General features: G+C 49.1%; 2 protein-coding genes across 5 annotated transcripts in view; both read left to right on the top strand.

Moving 5' to 3' along the window:
- Positions 1 to 20,224, top strand: part of FBXO16 (F-box protein 16) — an 810,609-nt gene that overhangs the window by 443,856 nt on the left and 346,529 nt on the right. The gene's annotated exons all lie outside the window — the stretch shown is intronic.
- STMN4 (stathmin 4) lies at positions 2,319 to 19,365 on the top strand. 3 transcript variants are annotated; one of them, XM_083494898.1, is made up of 6 exons: positions 2,319 to 2,460; positions 10,777 to 10,863; positions 11,698 to 11,793; positions 13,803 to 14,011; positions 17,337 to 17,528; positions 18,957 to 19,060. In XM_083494898.1, exons 2-6 carry the CDS (start codon positions 10,851 to 10,853, stop codon positions 18,978 to 18,980), a joined length of 534 nt encoding a protein of 177 aa, XP_083351024.1. In that variant the 5' UTR covers positions 2,319 to 2,460; positions 10,777 to 10,850; the 3' UTR covers positions 18,981 to 19,060. The 3 variants fall into 3 exon arrangements, with proteins under 3 accessions (XP_083351024.1, XP_083351022.1, XP_083351023.1); XM_083494896.1 differs by having other exon boundaries at positions 2,320 to 2,460; positions 19,012 to 19,365; XM_083494897.1 differs by having other exon boundaries at positions 2,320 to 2,460; positions 13,806 to 14,011; positions 19,012 to 19,365.

Below are 20,224 nucleotides of genomic sequence, written 5' to 3' on the forward strand. Positions count from 1 at the left end.
GTACATGCATCTGGAAATTGGTGTGCTAGGTGACAGAAACAGTTGGCTATTCAAAGAACATAAGACAACCCTTGTTGGATCAGGCCAAAGGCTAGCTACTCCAGCACTCTGTTCTCACAGGGAAGCTCACAAGCAGGATCTGAGCACAATGCAATTCTCAGAAACTGGTGTTCAGAAAAATTACGAGCTCTGACTGGAGATAAAACCTAGCCATCCTGCCTAGTAACCCTTGGTAACTGTTATCTTCCCTGTATTTGTCTAATCCTTTTTAAAAGCCACCCAAGCTGGTGGCCATTGTCACTATTTCAGCTGCCTTGTCAAAGGCACAATTGTGCAAACCTCTCTGGAGAAAACCAGTAGCTGGGTCAGCCAGATCACACCACCAGCCTGAGCGGAGCTGTCGAGTTTAACAAATCCATTGTCTTCCTGTGTTGCCCTTTTGTTCTTTTTCCTGCTTGACTTCTTTGTTAGTTCAGGTATGGTGATGGTCAGGATGCATTTAACAACAAAAATAAAAATCACCAAATTTCTAAGAGAGCTGTCTTTCAAGAGATTGGAACTGAAAACCTCACTCCTTTGCCACCTCCTCCTCAAGTCACTTGTTTTTTTTGTTTTCTGTTTTGGTTCATTTCTCTTTCAGTTAGGGTTGCCAGTTAGTTTTTTAAAAATCTTCTTGTGCCCTTAAACAACAAGGAAGTGATAGTCCTATCTCTGTGCCAGGAGAACCTTTCCCTACTGATTTCAGCTGCTGTTAAAAGCACAGTCACAACCCAGGCCCCCATCACTTGGCAACTGTACTTTCAACCAACTTGCCTATGAGGTGGAGCTGATTTCCTCTCCTGGAAAGCCTGCACTTTGAAATGCCACAGTAGGGTGCTTACTCATGAGTAGATATGCTTGTATGCCACATAGGAGGAAGGGCTATAGCTCAGTCCTAGAGCTTTAAACGCAAAAGTTCCCAATTTCAGTCTCCAGCATCTATAGGTAGGGGTGGTAATGTCACCTGCCTGAAGCTCAGGAGCATTGCTACCAGTCAGTGTTTACAATACTGAGCTAGATCGGCCAATGATCTGACTCAGAAGGCAGCTTCCTATCTACAGCAGCAGTATTAATATGCTTGCTTTCATTCTTTTTATTCTGTTTGTTACCCACCCTTCAATCCCAGCGAGGATTGCATCTAAAAAAGATAATTCAACCCAGTAAGACCAACAAAGGTCCGTATAGTTAAAGCCATGGTTTTCCCAGTAGTGATGTATGGAAGTGAGAGCTGGACCATCAAGAAGGCTGGTCGCCGAAGAATTGATGCTTTTGTATTCTGGTGCTGGAGGAGACTCTTGAGAGTCCCATGGACTGCAAGAAGAACAACCCGATCCATTCTGAAGGAAATCAGCCCTGAGTGCTCACTGGAAGGACAGATCCTGAAGCTGAGGCTCCAAGACTTTGGCCACCTCATGAGAAGAGAAGACTCCCTGGAAAAGACCCTGATGTTGGGAAAGATGGAGGGCACAAGGAGAAACGGACGACAGAGGACGAGATGGTGGGACAGTATTCTCAAAGCTACCAGCATGAGTTCCAATACAATCTCTTGGCTTCTACAGCCATAGGAAAGCTTCTAGGAATACATTATTATACAGTAGTACCTTGGGTTAAGTACTTAATTCCTTCTGGAGGTCCGTTCTTAACCTGAAACTGTTCTTAACCTGAAGCACCACTTTAGCTAATGGGGCCTTCTGCTGTCGCTGCGCCGCCAGAACACGATTTCTGTTCTCATCCTGAAGCAAAGTTCTTAACCTGAAGCACTATTTCTGGGTTAGCGGAGTCTGTAACCTGAAGCATCTGTAACCCGAGGTACCACTGTATACAAAAAGTGCACTGAGGACAGTTCTTCCCCTGCTCATCAACTTAGCAGCTTCACCCTGATTGAAGAAATAAAATCCAGCCAAAGCAATTTTTTTAAACCCCTAACACCACTTCCAAAAGATGCTCAGTCTTAACTCGTTCCTGGGCAGAGATGTGGCAACGATCATTTACTGCCCAGATATGCTTCTTCTCTGTACTGAGTTGGATAACAATTGCTAGTTTGCTATAGAAGGGTTTATCGTGTCTTCGCAGCATCCATGGAGATGACCTATATTGTCCCTGGAGCACCTTTTCCTTCCTAAGCAAGCACGCTGCCTGTCTTGTCCTTCTGCATCTTGGAAATAGCTTTTTTTTGTGTGTGACATCATCCCGGCACACCTGGCCCGCCCGAGGAGTTACTCAGGCGATTCTGTATTCCCAGGAAGATGCTGCCCAATCAGCAGGCCTCATGAGCGCAGCCAATCGGCTGGCTCGGAGGTGATGTCATGGTGAGAGCTTGGCAGCCTGGCGGATGCTAAGTGGATCTTTTAGCATCTTTTCCTGGAAGGAAGCGAGCGAGAGGCTGGGAGCGGCTGGACCAGGTGTCGATCTGGCAAGGGGGTGAGTAGCATCAGGCTCAGGAGAGGGTACCCCACAAGCAGCTGCAAAGGCGAGTAAAGGCCAGGGAAGTGGGGAGCGAACCGAGGAACTAAATACTATTTCCCCCTAGCATTGAAGTTATTTCCTGGGGAAGGGGGGCAAATGCTGAACCCTCAAAAGCAGGGGCTAGAGTTGGAGGAGGGGTAGGCGTGGGAAAGGCTGTGATGGGGCAGGACCCTAGCACACCTTATACCTGCTGGCTTTGGGAAGTCAGCGTAAAATTTTCTGCACCCTCCTGTCTGTCTATCATCTATCTATCTGTCTATCTATCTATATCTCTTATCTATCTATCTATCTATCTATCTATCTATCTATCTATCCTCATCTATCTATCATCTATCTATCTATCTATCTATCTATCTATCTATCTATCCTTTCTGCAGATATATTTATGGGGGGGGAAGTAATATAAATTTCTATAGTAAACCTTGTGGTTATTTCTATTTAAATGGCTCTGTATTCCTTTTTCTTGCCACGCTATGCTCGCCTTTTATCAACCACATTATTATTCATCCATCTCTTAATCTACCACATTTTCTTTTTGTGACCATGTGCTGGCACTGGGCATCCAACTCCCCCCCCCCCCGTGTTTTCCCCTCCTTCCCTTCCTACATCTCACCACTTAGGGGTTTGTGTGTATGTGGGTGTGAGTGCCTATAATACCCATATAAGAAGAAATTGCTGCTTTCCATTTGTTGCAATCACTGTAACATAACCTGTCTGTGGTCCCAACAAGACGGTTTTGTTTATCCCAATGCAATATGAAAGACTGTCATTAACAAAACGGGTTGGGCGCCTCGTGGCTTCAGGGACATCCACAGAGATGCCAGTGTAGCTTTAAGAAAAGAAAGTCAAAAAGTCAGGTCAGTTTTCATTGGAAGTCAGCACTTTTTTTGGCGCGCGCGCGGGGGGGGGGGCATTTTATCTCTCTCTTTCCTAACTGCTCTTCCTTCTCCTTCTACTTCCACACTTGCAATTAACACACCCTAATGCAGACCCAGCGACAATGAGCAGCGCTGCCTGCCTCCACAATTTCGTGGGAGAGCAGGAAATTTCTCCACTCTCACCTAAAAAATAGTGAGTTTCTGGTCCCTGTGGTGCGAAGACGAGCAAGTGGGTGAGCAGCACTTGCTTGCTGACATCAGAGGGGGGCTGCAGAAGGGTTCCTGTGGTCAGGGGTGGGGCTTTTAGTGCCCTGCTGAGTTCCCTCTTGCCCAGCAAAACCAAAACTATGCAGAAAAAACGAACCGAAACAAAAACCCTAAGAGCAATGCTACAGTTTCCCCCATGTGCATTATATTCCTTGATTGCAGGATCCAGCTTCCCTTGTACAGAATCTGGATTGCCCAGATGCCTAATTTCAGGGGGCAGCAGCGTGGAGTGCCTATGGTCTCAACAATGAGCACAGAATTGGCACTCAGCTCCTGACTCTGTAATTCTCCCATCCCAGTTAGTCATTGCTCTCCAGGCTAATAGGCAGAATCTTCTTTTCGCTGCTTACAAACCTCCTTCCCCTGGTTCTTCTGGGCAGCAACAGGCGATCCCAAAAACTGTTCCATTTCTTGGAGGGGGGGGGCAGACCTCTCTAACCAAAACTCCTTCTTACGGCCCCTCGCTTTATTTTTTTTACTCCTACAGGTCATATTCAGCCTAGCCTCAGTTCACTTCCGCATGGTACTTTTCCTCCAGAGAAAGACCACATCGGGGCTTAATATTTATTAGTCAGGGCTCTCTGGGGTTTAGCTGAAGAAGGACCAGCTTTAACGGTAATGGTCGAGTCTTTGAACTAGCAAAGAGTAATAGTGAATGGCTCTAGAGAGCATGTGCAGAGTGCTTCCCCCTCCGCTCCAGAGGAGAAATGGGAGTATGCAAATGTGGATGATTGCACACGTGTGTGTGTGTGTGTGTGTGTGTGTGTGTGCTTTTGACTGTGGATTTCCCAACAAACATGTTACATGCACCATGTCTGCAAGGGATTGGGGGGGTGATGTACAAATGGGGTGGGGTCATGTACAATAGCCCTATCCCTCCCCATGCTTTTCCTCTTGTGACTGACGGCGGTGTTCAAGCTAGAGGGGAACTCGTGGCTGCCATCAGAGCCATCTTCCACCCTTACGTCACCAAATCCTTACTTTTGTTTCCACGAGGCATGCCAAAAGGGAAGGGGAGGCAGCTGCTCTCTCGCCTGTCATTCAAGGGAAACTGCAATGCCTTGCTAGTCGAGGGTGGGTGGGGAGAGAGACCCCCTTTCTGAAATCAATGCAGGAGTGGGCGCTGGAATTCCTTGGAAAGGGGCGGAGGGGCTGAGTTCCTGATAAAGACGCTTCCAAGGGGAGAAATTTCGCTCGCTTTTGCAAACCTGCTGTGAACGAAGCCAAAGGAGGGTATTTAAAAATAATAAGAATATTTTCAGAGGGCGATCTTTGCTTCTCCGGGAGTCTGACATCTAAGCACGGAGGCTACCATGTGGCAAGAGCCACTCACCATAGCTGTCAACGTTTCCCTTTTTTTAAAGGGAAATTCCTTTATTCCGAATAGGATTCCTCGCAAGAAAAAGGAAAAGTTGACAGCTATGCCACTCATTCTTCCACATTCCTTTTTTTGTCAAGTGTGCAAATGATTATTTCTGGGTGGTGGTGGTGGAATAGGATAATTGCTGGATGAGGGGGGAAATTGTAAGTTAGTTTTTATCCTTCTCACTGCATGCATATTGTTATCTTCTTAATTTCTGCCGTGTGCCTGCGTGCTGCGAGCGATGAGTTTTGGGGGATGTGGCAGGGGAAAGAAGCCAATGACCCCCCCTCCGCCCAATACTTAACACATGCATGCAAAGGCGTGCTGTGGAGCTTCCATTTTGTAGGTGGCTGCAAAGCGAGGTCTCTCCCGTCATGCCCTGCCTGTTTGCAGCTCGAATGAGCTCATCCTATATTATACAGGGCTGTTGTTTCCTCCGCACTCCCTTCTTCATTAAGCTCCGGAGGAGCATCCGTGGCGGAACCACTGCAAAGACGGGCAGCGTCCTCGCTCTCTGTTTCTCTCCCTCTCACATCAGCACCACTTGTTCTAGCAGAGGGCAGTCCTCTCAGTGAAGGCATCTTCTGTTTGAAGACGGGAGGTGTGGGGTGAAAGTTGCCCATCAGCAATTAACACATGATGGACAGCAGAATGAGGAAGAACAAAGCTCACCTGGCCACAGTCTTCCCCACTGCGTTGCATTTCTCTATGAATTCTGAATTGGCACCTATTGGCACCAATGAATCTATTTCTCCTTCTGTCCCCTTCCTGTGGAGGTGGCCACCTTAGTTAGTTCGTTTCTCTCCCAACCCCACCCACACCGCCAAGCTGGCCTTTTCCTAGAGGAGATTTTCATACTCATCATCTGGTTAGAGCCAAGGATAAGCCCCCGCAGCTGTTGACAAAGCCGCTTGCAAAGTCATGACAAAGGAAGGGGTGGCCTGTCAGCCACAATTAGCGCTCCTGGAATGAGAGGGGTGGGTGCTGAGCATCATGGAAAGGAAGAAGCCATCTGAGTGTCTTGTCTGGTGGTGGGGTTGAATCCTAGAACTGTAGAGGTGGAAGGGATCCCCAAGGCTGATCTAGTCCAACTCCTGCAAATCAGGGATCACTACTGACAGGTGGCCATCCATCCTCTCTTGAAAAGCCTTCAAAGGGGAGTCCACACCTTCTGAGGGAATCGGTTCCACTGTCAAACACCTCTTGCCATCAAGCTTTGCTTGTGGGAAGCTTTGCCAGAGGAACTCGTAGGACAAGGTGGGGTGGCATGATTTCTTTTGAACATGTACAGAGTCCCATTCCTCACCACCAGCCAGCTTCTAGACACGTGGAGGACCTTAAGAGCAGGGCTTTATGTATCCAAGGTGGCTAAGGAAGAGAATTAAAAATATATTTAGAATGAAAACAAGCTAGGACTCACCAGAACCTTGTCCTCAATATCTGCTTTCCGTGCCACGTGCCACGATGCAACCCTGGAAGGATAGGATGAAGCAACAGTAAAGAAAACAGTGGTCTTGAGCATGTTCTTACCCCTCAATCCTGTGATAGCTGCACCGCTGTAGTCAAGTGTCACAATTGATCAGGTGGGGGGGGGAAAGCACCCCTCCCTGCTGCTAATGCCCCCAATTTCAGCCCACTGCCACTGTCACAGCAAAAGGGGTGTCAACTTCCATTTGCAAAGATGGCTTCTGGTCCCATTCTCAGAAGGACTCTGTGCTCTGTGCCTGACACTACACCCGGTGGCTTTCCCTCACTTGTGCTATGCAGTATACCTTCCCAAGAACAGGATCAGGCCAATGGTCCTTCTAGTCCAACCTCCTGTTCTCACAGTGGCCAACCAGATGCCCCTTCTGGGAGCCCCACAAGCAGGATTTGAGGACAGGACCCCTCTCTCCTCCTGCTCTTTCCAGCAACTGGTATTCAGAAGCACTGAAGGAGGCAGAGCCTAGCCAGCATGGCTAGTAGCCAACAATAGCTGGCTGGAAGGCCCAGCCCCTTTTCACGTCTGGCGGAAATGATGGGTTTTGGACATGTGTGTTGCTAATGCAGTGCAGGAAGAGGGCAAATGCAACACAGGTTATGGCCAATGTGCCTTTGAGCACAAAACCGGATCTGAGCATCACTTGTGAACAGACTGGGACTCCCCCCTCATTGTAGGCTGGGAAGGTCTCTCTGCAGCTGCAGCCTGCTGAGTCTTATATAACCAGTGAGTGGGAAGAACTTTTGACAGAAGCTGTGTCAGATGGGAAGGCAATGGAGGCTTAGCAGCCTGATTTTGCTCTGAAGCCTGTTGCCAGAGCATCTACAGCTATATATGGATTTTGTCCAGCTGGGATGTAGGCCTGGAGGTCACGCAAATGCCCCAGACACATCGTGCCTGCTGCGGAAGTTCCCAGCAGAAAGCCTAGCCCAGCTGTAGTTTGCTGGAACGGGGCAAACAAGCGTGGCACTTTCAAGACATATGTGACTACAACTCCTAGCATCCTCTACCATGGGCTGTGCTGGCTGGGGCTGATGGGAGTTGTGGCCCAGCCACTTCCATAGGGTACCACATTGGCTACCCCTACGTCAGAGACATCACCTTGCCAACAAAGGTCCGTATAGTGAAAGCTATGGTTTCCCCAGTAGTGTTGTATGGAAGTGAGAGCTGGACCATAAAGAAGGCTGATCGCCGAAGAATTGAATTCTGGTGCTGGAGGAGACTCTTGAGAGTCCCATGGACTGCAAGAAGATCAAACCTCTCCATTCTGAAGGAAATCAGCCCTGAGTGCTTATTGGAAGGACAGATCCTGAAGCTGAGGCTCCAATACTTTGGCCACCTCGTGAGAAGAGAAGACTCCCTGGAAAAGACCCTGATGTTGGGAAAGATGGAGGGCGCAAGGAGAAGGGGATGACAGAGGACAAGATGCTTGGGCAGTGTTCTCGAAGCTACCAGCATGAGTTTGACCAAACTGTGGGAGGCAGTGGAAGACAGGAGTGCCTGGTGTGCTCTGGTCCATGGGGTCACGAAGAGTTGGACGCGACTAAACAACAACAACAATGTCAGACTACATGGCACACTAAAAGTCAGACCGCTTCATGACCCCAGGCTGGCTGACCACAAAAAAGTAATAATGAAACCTCATGATTTCTCTTTGATATCTCATCCCCCACTCCCCGTCCCATGACATTTTGGGTAGATGCTTTGCTCTGATCGCCTTTTGAGACATGAGTGTAGGGTCCAGAGATCCATGATAACTTTTGAAAGGACAATTCCTTCTATCTCTTCTCCGCAGAGCAGCTGCTTCCCCACCCTGTGTATGGTACCGAATGGCTCCTATTGTCTAGACTCTGTTTTCCCTCCCTAGCTGTGAAGGCCGTGTTAACTGGGGTCATCGGAGACCTGGTGCCATTTGCTTCCAAGCGCTGATTCACACTGTCAGGTGGCCTCTTGTGTCTGTGTTGGTTAGAGTGCCCTTCTCATTGCAGGGGGTTGGGCTGGATGGCTCTTTAGGTCCCTTCCAGCTCTACAACTCTGATTCTAACTCCAGAAAGCTATCTTTGCCAAATGGAGCAGAGATACCTGCATTGGCTACAATAACCCACATGTTCTTATCGTTACACAGCCTCTGAACATAGACCAAGTGCTCGTTAGGCCATTCTGCCTATCCCTGTATCTTTTCCAAGGGAGGAGAAAATCATTTGGGGATATCAAACTTCTGAAGAACAGCGATATTATTACTTACTCCAGTGGGGGTGCGAAGGTTCAACCAAAATTGCATTGAGTTAGTAATAGTCTTGCTGTGAGTAGCTGCATTCTTGCAAACAAGACCTGATCAACAAAATCAACACTTCACAATTGTAGAGGGGAAGGCAGTTGTTTGAACCAGCCCTTACATAGAAGGGTCTCTGGAAAACAAGTGAAGAAGTTTATTGAGGAGTGGTAGGCTCTTAACTGGGATTGAACAGAGAGACGCAGTAATAGCCTGCTGGATTAGGGTGGACATTTCACTGCCTGACAGAGTTCTTTGCCTCTCCTCACACTTTCAAAAACAAATAAGAGGGTTAAATATTCAAATGCTATTAATCTGTACCGATCACCTTTTGCATTGTTGCAGAACCCAGCCTAGAATCTGGTTTATTGGGTGCAATTTTTTAAATTTTGTAATACCTATATCACTGTTTCCCAACCTTTTTTGGGCAAAGGCACACTTGTTTCATGAAAAAAATCTCGAGGCACACCACCATTACAGCCCCGTGACGTCAGCGCGCAGCGTCACGCCGGGAGGGACATGAATTGCTAGCAAATTACATAATCACCTCCTTGAGGGCTGGCTCATCTTCTCCGAAGGCAGAACCCCATTAATTAACAGCACAGACTCACACCATAGCCAAGACGAGGGGGGAAAACCTCAGTCATGCACGGTCATGCACATGTGGGGGCTAAATGAGGACAAAGACCGGGCAGAGAGCAGGGTTCAAATCACCCCACCTGGCCAGGACAATCCCTGGGTGCTCCCTTGGGCCACTCGCCTGACCCACCTCGCAGGGCTGTTGTTGCGAGGATAACACGGGGAGTACCACACGCGCCCCCGGGAGCTCCTTGGAGGAGAAAGCGGGCGATGAATGCAATGCACAAAATATATGAGAGGCGACCAGGTTTTGCAGGTGAGGGGCCCCCGCCAGCCTCCGCTTCCAACACCCGGCGCAACGACGCCGAAGTTTCCCCCCGGGCTCGGCTCGGGGAGCAGCGCTGCTCCCCCCCGGCTCCCCTTCGCCCTCCCGGCTCTCTCTGCCGCCCACTGGGGACCCCCCTCATCTGCCAAGTCCGGAGCGCCGGTGGAAGTTGCATGCATGCATGCAGGGCGCCGCGTTGCCATTGCATTGCACTGCACTCCATGCAACGCCTGCACACATGCATTGCCTTGCACGCCTGCCAAGGGGTCTCCCCGCGGTCCGATGCGTCCCCTCCAGCGCGGATGCAGCATTGCAAAAATAAAACCCCCCCGACGCAGCCCTACCTGGGGGGCAGCCTCCGCCTCCGCTGCTCCGCCTCCGCGGGGATCCCCGGGCTCCATCCTGCCGCCCGATCTCCGCGGGGGCGCAGGCAGGCTGCGCGGGGTCTGCGCGGAAGAGCCCCTGCCCGCCCGGCCGCCGCTGCGCTCATTCCATGGCCGGGAGAAGAGCCCTTCAAACAAAACGCCCGGCCCGCCAGGCCACGCTGGGAAACGTAGTATGCGCACCCCGCGCGGGCGCGGAGCCCAAGGGCGAGGGGACTACGGATCCCGGCAGCCCCCGCGCCGGGGACGGAGGGGGAGAGGCCGGGTGCAGGGATGGAGGGACGGGTGGGCGAGCGAGTGAGTGAGTGGCAGCCGCCAAGCCTTGGCCGAGAGCCAGGAAGGGCCTCCCCGGAGGAGGAGGAGGAGGGAGGCACAGAGCGGGAGGGAGGGAGGGAACCCCAGGGGTCATCTAGTGACGGCACCCCAATCAAAAATTTGACTTTAAAAAAAAAAATCTTTCGAATTTTTTAATTTTTCCCGCGGCACACCAGGCAACATCTCGCGGCACACTAGTGTGCCGCGGAACAGTGGTTGGGAAACACTGACCTATATTATGGTAACTGTGAAAAAGCCCTACCAAAGCCCTACCAAAGCATTGGTTCCTCCTTTCTTCAGCATACAAACTGTAGCATCTTGACATTATGTTTCCCCCTTTTTCCTGGAAAAGTTCAAAGCACAACCCGGTAACTAAATTCACCCCTGTTCATTTGCTTTCTTTCTACAGATTACAAGCAGGACACGATCTTTGCCTACTCAGATACGTGCTCAGACAGCAGGAGGCCCAGAACACCAGGCACCATGACGCTGGCAGGTATGGAAACACGAGTCTTCTTGCTGCTTGGCCAGTAAGCAGGTCCATGCAGAAGATAAGAAGACCCTTGTCTTGGATCAGTCCAAAAGGCCAGCATCTTCCTTCCCACATTGCACAACCAATGGTCAAATGCTTCCACCAAGCCCATGACTAAAACATGGGATTATAGCACTCCTGCTGCTCTTTGCCCCTTGGGACGGATGGGTCAGAAGGCGGGGAGACCATCAGAAGGTGCCACCAGAGATAATGACAGGCAGAGCTGGCTTGTCTTAGTTTTGTCCCCATCCAGGGACAGCTGCCCTAATACTGCCCCCACCCACGCCTCCCTTACCTGGGTTGTGCTGTAGCACCCATGAAGTGGCAATGGTTTTTGGAGAGATCTCACAGAGGCATAGCTGCCAACTTTCCCCTTTTCTTGCGAGGAATCCTATTCGGAATAAGGGAATTTCCCTTTAAAAAGGGGAAACGTTGACAGCTATGCCCAGAGAGCATGAGATAATCCAATATTTTGGTAAGATCTTGCAGAATGTGTGAGATTTCAGCAAGATCTCACAAGATCTCATCTGAAAGCACCACCACCTCTCTGCCAACGGAAGAGTGTCAACTTCCAATGGGCAGCGGCACTGCCTCATGGCTTTCCGCCACCTGAGGCAGCTTTCTCAGTCCACCTTATGGGTGTGCCGGCCCTGTCCCCGTTCTCCTCCCTGCTGAGTTCTACAAGGGAAGCAGTGAGATGAGGAGGAGGAGGAAGAGGCCAGGCAGTTGTATGGATGGGAGCCTGTTTAGTGATGGACTTTGACCTTTCCTGACAAAGTGTTTTCCCCCTCCCTGCAGCCTACAAAGAAAAAATGAAGGAGCTCCCTTTAGTGTCTCTCTTCTGTTCCTGCTTCCTCTCAGACCCCTTAAACAAACCATCTTATAAATATGAAGGTAAGTGAGGCAACCGACCCATTAACTCCCAGACGCGTGTGGGTTTGGGCCTGCTGCCCTATGTGTCCCATCTGCTCAGCTCCTTCTGCCCGTGATCTTTTCCACAAATGGTGGATGGCACCGCTCCCTCCTGCCTCCCTTTCCCATGGGCTCTGAGAAGGCTTGAAGGTAATATATTATATATGATGATATATTATGAATCTAAGACATGCATTATGCATTCTTATACTCTAGACAATGCCAGCAGACATGCCCACACCCTGCGAGTAACACAGGAGAGGCTCCACTTCTTTTCTTTTATAAAAATTACGTTTTTATAAAACGGAGTTTCTGAAAAATTGAATTGTTTTGACATTTACATGTCACTTAGGTTTAAGCTGCTCTGTAGTCGAGATGGTCCCAAGTGATCAAAGCAGCCAGGCATCCACTCCCAACCCTGGTCTTGTTAGGAATGTAATCTAGGTTAGTGGTTCAGGTCTGACAACAGCTGGACACTCCTTGCGCCTGCTCCTGGCAAGGAGAGAAACTGTGGGAATGTTCAGGGATGCAGGAGAGGATATATTGTCTGATTATATCCTTTTCCAACTTGTGTTAACAAGTTCCACAATTTAGCAGAGTACCATTCCCCCTTTTTTAAACTCATAGCAGATGCATTTGCTCAGGCTCGCTAAAGCCTCTACAATAACTGTTCTGGTATTTCCCCCTCATTCCCTCATAAAAGATAAGACACGACACAGTCTTCTACAAAAGTATAAAAAGGTTTACTCACATTCTGTTCACAATAGGATCCCAGAAGGCAGACTTAGCTTAGAAAAGTAGCATACACCTGGAAACTATCTCATAAGGAGACAGTTCCTTTGTCCTCTCTTGGCTGGAAGATGCCAAGAGGGCATATTTGGCTAAGCAGATGTTGCTTCTTGGATGCATGTAGTCAAAGAGAGGGAGATGGCTGCCCTGCCCTGTGCTTTTGTCATTACCTGCACAGGTGAGGCCATGCCCACCTCTAGTCATATGCAGAGGAAGTCTGTCCCAGCCCAGAAGGAAACAGGAAGTTTACCCGCTGGCTGGACAAACATTCCTCCCCATGTGTAAACATGTTCATTCTAGGAATGTTGTACTTGACTGCTTTTGTGTTTCACATCCCACAGAAACGTCATGGTCCATTCCCTCTCCAAACATCTATTTCATTTTTATTTAGCGACCCCAGAGAAAGAAGCAGCTGGAGCATAGCCTTTTCCTGTAGTGAACTGCCCTGGGATCTTCAGGTGAAGGGCGGAATATAAATAATAAGAATAGGCTCCCCAGATGCTGAGGAGAGGCTCTTTCTTTGTTCTTGTGGGGTTCATGCTTTCTACTCTGAAGTCTGGAAGCCTTTCCCAAACTTGCTTGTTTGGTGAAGATCTCCTCCATGTCTGTGAAGTTGTTGAGGGTTCTTGGAACATGATCCATAGCGCACAATCTATTATCACAGGACAGAACTCATGTTGGTAGCAGCCTGGTTGCAGGGGCAGACTTTGTTCTTTCATATTTCAGTGGCGCTCTGTGTAAGCCCAAAATTTGGCACCCCTTGCTTCTCAACATGTGTTCTGCTCAATTCACTATGTCATAGTTGTGATGCCGTGCAGCGCACCCTTGGCTCAGCTCCCAGTGTAGGGCAACCGGTCACACTGCCCTAAATCTTCCTCTGCTGATTGGAATCAGGTCCAATGTGGGGACTGGATTATATCACCAGATGTCTGGTGGGTGTTTGGCAACCAGGGAAGCTCCCAAATTCAGTTCTCAGTGGCATATCCAGGTGGTGCTGGGGAGACTTTCTGTCTGGAACACTGGAGAGCTGCTGCCAGTCAGTGCTAAGCTCAATGGACCAGTTGTCTGACTCTGAATAAGACCCCTTCCTGTGCTTTCTCTAGCTGGATGCCCTGAGATATCCCCAGCATAATTCCCTCCATTAACACATTTGCTCTTTAGCATGATTACATCCCAGCCTCTCCCTCCCTCTTCTCTTCCAGTAGACACTGTAGACCTCACTTGGTGCGTCATTTCTGACATGGAGGTCATCGAGCTCAACAAGCGCACCTCCGGCCAGTCCTTTGAGGTTATCCTGAAGCCACCCTCCTTTGAAGGGATCCCAGAATTCAATGCCTCTCTGCCCCGGCGGCGAGACCCCTCCCTGGAAGAGATCCAGAAAAAGCTGGAAGCGGCTGAGGAGAGACGCAAGGTGAGACCCTTCTTCAGCACCCAGCTGGCAAACATGGCAGGCCTTTCAGGGGGCGGGACATGGTTTGGTCATACAGGGGACTGGGTAGGGAACTTGCCTTCTCTCCCCCATGTGCCAGGAAAAGGGCAACTGGAGTGGTTCAAATGTCACATCAGGTCAGTTGCATCCTTCTAGCATTTTCATTGGTGAACAGTTTATGAGTCTGCTCTCAACATCTGCAAGCAGACCCATTAAGCTGGTTCATGACTAACCACCTTCTCCTTTTCCATTACCTCTCTGGGTCAAGGCTACGGGCCTTTATTAAAAAGCACAAATGAAAATTCAGGGAAGAATCTTGAGCCCCCTAGAACCCCACTGCTTTTGTGGCTCTAGCTTGACTCCTAAGAGAAACAAGCAGCTGCACCTGATCAATGAAACATGATGCAACGCAGGAAATGTTATAACTTGCTGGAGTTTATTTCTCAAGGGTAGGTACAGACAGGGCCATCAAGTGTATTCACGGCCTTCTGCAGGCACATTCCTTTGGTCAGTGTCTGCACACTGCCATCTTCATAGAATCTCAGCTAAATCATATATGATAGATGGGCATCCAACCTCTGCTGTAAGACCTCCTATGAAGGAGACTCCACCACCTTCATAGTCATACTGTTCTTTTGGTTTTGTAATGTAGTCATAAAGTTTCTGCCTTGGTGCAAGGGAAGGGGGCCTCTGGGCCTACACAGAGTGCAATGTAACTAAGGGAGCCTATGCTAACAAACCTCTGGTAATAAACTCACAAAGGGGGATTTAAAAGCAGTGTGGTGGTCATTGAAAGGGGAGGGAACAAAGAAACTAATGTTTGTTAGCTACAGAGGACTTGCCCTCTCTGTGCCCAATTTAATAATAATAATAATAATAATAATAATAATAATAATAATAATAATAATAATTTTGTTATTTATACCCCGTTCAGCTGGCTGGGTTTCTACAGCCACTCTGGGCGGCTTGCAGTACATATAATAACATGCTAAATGTCAAACATTAAAAACTTCCAGACACTGGGCTGCCATCAGTTGTCTTCTAAAAGTTGTGTCATTCTTTATCTCCTTGACATCTGATGGGAGGGCGTTCCACAGGGCGGGCGGGTGCCACCACCAAGAAGGCCCTCTGCCTGGTTCTCTGTAACCTCACTTCTCCACCTCTGCGCTGGACCTCAATGTCCGGGCTGAATGATGGAAGTGGAGATGCCCCTTCAGTTATACAGGACCGAGGCCGTTTAGGGCTTGAAAGGTCAGCACCAACACTTTGAATTGTGCTTGGAAACGTACTGGGAGCCAATGTAGGTCTTTCAGGACCAGTGTTACAGTGGTACCTCAGGTTAAGTACTTAATTCGTTCCGGAGGTCCATTCTTAACCTGAAACTGTTCTTAACCTGAAGCACCACTTTAGCTAATGGGGCCTCCCGCTGCTGCCACACCACCAGAGCACAATTTCTGTTCTCATCCTGAAGCAAAGTTCTTAACCCGAGGTACTATTTCTGGGTTAGCGGAGTCTGTAACCTGAAGCGTATGTAACCTGAAGTGTATGTAACCCTAGGTACCACTGTATATGGTCTCGGCAACCACTCCCTGTCACCAGTCTAGCTGCCGCATTCTGGATTAGTTGTAGTTTCCGGGTCACCTTCAAAGGTAGCCCCATGTAAAGTGCATTGCAGTAGACCAAGCGGGAGATAACTAGAGCATGCACCACTCTGGCGAGGCAGTCTGGGGGCAGAGAGGGTCTCAGCCTTGCTCATGCTTCCTGCATAGCATGCAGGTAAAGACACCTGCAAAGTGAGGTATGCAAAAGTGCTTTAAGAAGCTTCCCAACTGGGGTGCTTCAAAGGAGGAGGCTGACGTCAGACCCAGAAAATTCAGTTCTCCAAAAGGCTGCCAGAGCATTTTGAGGTCAAAAAGGCACTGTGTGTTGATGATACAAGGAAGGCTCCCGTAATGAGGAAATGTGTGTGGTTTGCCAGCCAGTGAATTATCGATCAGCCATTAGGTGGAATCTCTCTGTCTCCCTGCCTGACCTTGGCAGATACTCAAGAATGGGCCTTGCCAGCCACAACAGCCGGATGTCAGAGATGAATGAATTCCTGTCCATGGCTCAGTTTCCTTCTAGTCAGAGTAACCAGATCCAGCATTAACCCCTTTCCTGTTCCATATGTGTGGGAAGTGGTAGCTGCCCACTGCTTCCTGTCTGGAAAGAGTTTCAGCAGTGCTGAGTAGCTCGCTTCCTATAATCCCACCCACAGGGCTGAACACACTTGGATGCAAATGCACTTTGATAACCACTCAGCAATCTTACCCAGATTTTTAACCCTTTTTAACTATTGATGGCTGCTAGCCACATTGGCTCTGCTCTGCCTCCATAGTCAGAGGCAGCAGTGCTTCTGAATATCCAAGTTGCTGGAAGCCACAGGAGGGGAGAGGGGTCTTGTGTTCAAATCCTGCTTGGGGTTTCCCACACGCATTTGGTCGGCCAGGTGGCTGGACTAGATGGGCCATTGGCCCGATCCAACAGACTTTTCCTATTTGATATGGGGGAGCCATTCTGAAATGTATAGGACTCCATGCAGGGGAAAGAGATGAGTGGATTCCAAAGCCATTTCACAGGCGACGACAAAAGAGCAGGAAGGCTGTAATGCAGTTGCAGATTCCCCCTTCCGCAGCCCTCAATCAGTTTAGAAGCAAGACGCAAGCAGAATTAGAACTTTAATTCTTCCCCCCCTGCCCCTCACATGCACGAGAGCACTGGGGAGAGGCTTAGAAGCATCTTTGACATGTGGGAAATTGGGAAGATCCATACTCCATATGGATTCATTCCTCCATATGAGGAACGGCTGAGGGAGCTGGGCACGTTTAGCCTGGAGAAGAGGAGGTTAAGGGGTGATATGATAGCCATGTTCAAATATATAAAAGGATGTCACATAGAGGAGGGAGAAAGTTTGTTTTCTGCTGCTCCAGAGAAGCGGACACGGAGCAATGGATCCAAACTACAAGAAAGAAGATTCCACCTAAACATTAGGAAGAACTTCCTGACAGTAAGAGCTGTTCGACAGTGGAACTTGCTGCCAAGGAGTGTGGTGGAGTCTCCTACTTTGGAGGTCTTTAAGCAGAGGCTTGACAACCATATGTCAGGAGTGCTCTGATGGTGTTTCCTGCTTGGCAGGGGGTTGGACTCGATGGCCCTTGTGGTCTCTTCCAACACTATGATTCTATGATTCTATACTCACCTCCCAACAGTGGGAATTGTGTCAAAGGATGACTGGTCCTTGATGCCTTGTCTTGCTTTGTGAGTTTAGTACCAGGAAGCAGAGCTGCTGAAGCACCTGGCGGGGAAGCGAGAGCACGAGAGAGAGGTCATTCAGAAAGCCATCGAGGAGAACAATAACTTCATCAAGACGGCCAAGGAGAGGCTGATGCAGAAGATGGAGTCCAACAAGGAGAACCGGGAGGCACATCTAGCTGCTATGTTGGAACGCTTGCAGGAGAAGGTGAGGAGGGGCCAGCTGCAAGAAAAAGAGCTGCGGGAGGTGTGGGTTGGGCTACATCAGAGAGATTTGAGGGTTGAAGGCAGCACTGTTTCTGAATTCCAGTACCTGGAAACTTCAGGAGGGAAGAGGGCTCTTGAACTCGGGTCCTGCCTCCTGGTTTCCACAGGCATCTAGTTGGCAACGATGAGAAGAGGAGGTTGAACTAGGTGGGCAATTCTTGCACTAAAACGGACCCTTTGGATACCACCCTGATTCAGCGGATCTCAACCTGTGAGTCCCCAGATGTTGTTGGACTACAGGTCCCATCATCCCTGAGCTCTGGCCTTGCTAGCTAGGGATGATGGGAGTTGTAGTCCAACAACATGTGGGGACCCACAGGTTGAGAACCACTGCAATATCAGGACAATTTTAAAAATACTTACACAGTACAATTGCATCGGAATCAGAGTTTTGGTTCCAAGGGTTCTGCATCCAGCATTCCCAGAGTCTGAACACTGAGTGGGTCTTGCCCAGTAAGCAAAGGAGAGAACCTCAGCTTTCTTCACTTGGGGAAACCCAAACAGATCTGGCACAGAAAGAGTTTTTAAGCTTTCTGCAAGGACATCTCCATACACTGGATCTAGAAGCCTAGGGGTGCTCAAACAAGAGCTCGGGGGAGCTCAGATGGTGCTGTTAGATCTTGCGAGAGCATCCCAGAATGGGTGTGGTGAGCCAAACTTGCTTCCTCCAACCAAGGTGGAGAGCTTAAACAGAGAGTGTATTAACTTATGGTCTGTGTGTGTGGTTTGGGAGCTGCACGGTCAGGGGAAAACCAATGCTGTCCAGGGTTGTCAAGACTGCGGAGAGAATAATTGGGTGCACTCTTCCCACCTTGGATCAAATCTATGCTTCCAGGTGTCATAAAAAAGCTGCAGAGATAGTGCAGGATAGTGCGCACCCCGGAAATGATCTCTTTCAGCTTCTGCCTTCTGGAAGAAGGTACAGGGTTATAAAGACCAGGACTAGCTGCCTGAGAAACAGTTTCTATCCAAATGCGATTTTGGTTTTAAACGCAGTGTAAGGAGTCTCTGTGGGAGTATATTGTATTTTTAAATGGGGTATCATAGTTTTTAGGGGGCTAACCAGGTAGGGATAGCTGGGATAGCAGGCTTGTTGGGTTGTGAATGTCTTATGTAGATTTTTCGATTTTGTTGTTCTGTATGGGACAATGACAATAAAGATTATCGTATCGTAAAAGCTCTTTATGCGCTGAGTAACCCAAAGCAGACCTGGGGCGAACAAACCTTTAATTCTCTCTGCCTCGCTCGCATTTAACTCATGCAGTTTCAACCCCCTTCAACTGCTTATGCTTGAAATTGTGCAAGTTAAAAGCGTGCCGGATCATAATGCCTCTGTCTACACCCTCCTCTGTAAATATGTTTAACCCAGTTTGGAAGCCACCTGAGCAAGTGACCATCCCCTCACCTTGGCGGTGTCTCCACAGGACAAGCACGCTGAGGAGGTCCGGAAGAACAAGGAGCTGAAGGAAGAAGCCTCGAGGTAAAGGAGTCCCACTCCCCGCCGGGGCGGGCACATGACACTTTGGACTTACAGCTCCAAAAGAAGAAGAAGAAGAAGATGATTGTGATGATGGCAGGCGGCTGACGTGGCAGTGGTGGTGGCGATGGCGGCAGCGGCGGCTGCCTCCAAGTGCAACGTGTTGACTGACGGATCGGGACTGTCCTCTGCTTTCGTTGTTTGTGAATGTGAAGAATTGGTTGGTGACAGCATCTCGTGTGTTTGACGGAGGGAGGGGGGACCGCAAGGGGAAGAAAGAGCTGGGAGGAAGAGCTGGGTGTATTTGGGGGTGGGTGGGTGGGTGGGAGGGAAGGGGGTGGGCATGGATGACTGGAGACACACACCCCACCAAAAATATATATATAATGGCGCGGATGTTCTGTCATTGTCCCGCACTTGCAGTGTCCAATATGGAACCCAACTGATGGAGGGGGGCGGTCAGAATGGCAGACTCGTATAAGGGGGGTGTCGAGGCAGGGTTGTGGGTGGGGTGGGGGTGAAGAGGAAAGAGATGTAGACTCTGGTGACCCAGGCCGCTGAGAGCAAGCAGAGGGAGCAGAGTCACCTCCAGGGTGGGTGTTTTCTTGTGTGTTTTGCCATTAATGTTGATCACCACTGTGGAACGAAACATCCCCATTTCTGAGTTTCCTGCATAATCCTTTGTCCCTGTCGCTTAACTCCCAGGTGTTTCAAGCCTGATGCCATTTAACTGGAGGGACTGAAGAAATGAGCCTATGCTGCCAATTCTCACAGTAGACCAGTATAAAGTAAGCAGCACATGCGCGGCACACAAAACACTATAAAAACCATTCTATGTTCTAAATCTTGTATTAACAATCCAAAAATTGAGAGAGCTATGTACAAGATCTACTACAGAAGCCACAAACAGAAAACATATTCAAATTGTGTCCAAAGGGAAGATGCAGTCTTTAAATGTTCCTTTAGCCCGGCTCCTGTAGAGATCAACGAGGATAAGTTTGATCAAACGAAGTGTGGGTGATCTTGTACCTAGCTCTCTCAATTTTTGGATTATTAATATAAGATTTAGAACGTAGAATGGTTTTTTTAGTGTTTTGTGTGCCGCTCATGTGCTGCTTACTTTATACTGGTCGTTTAACTGGAGGTGGCTGTGTTTCGAA

The sequence above is a fragment of the Podarcis liolepis genome, assembly GCF_965112155.1.
Source record: "Podarcis liolepis genome assembly, chromosome: 3".
NCBI classification, from domain to species: Eukaryota; Metazoa; Chordata; class Lepidosauria; order Squamata; family Lacertidae; genus Podarcis; species Podarcis liolepis.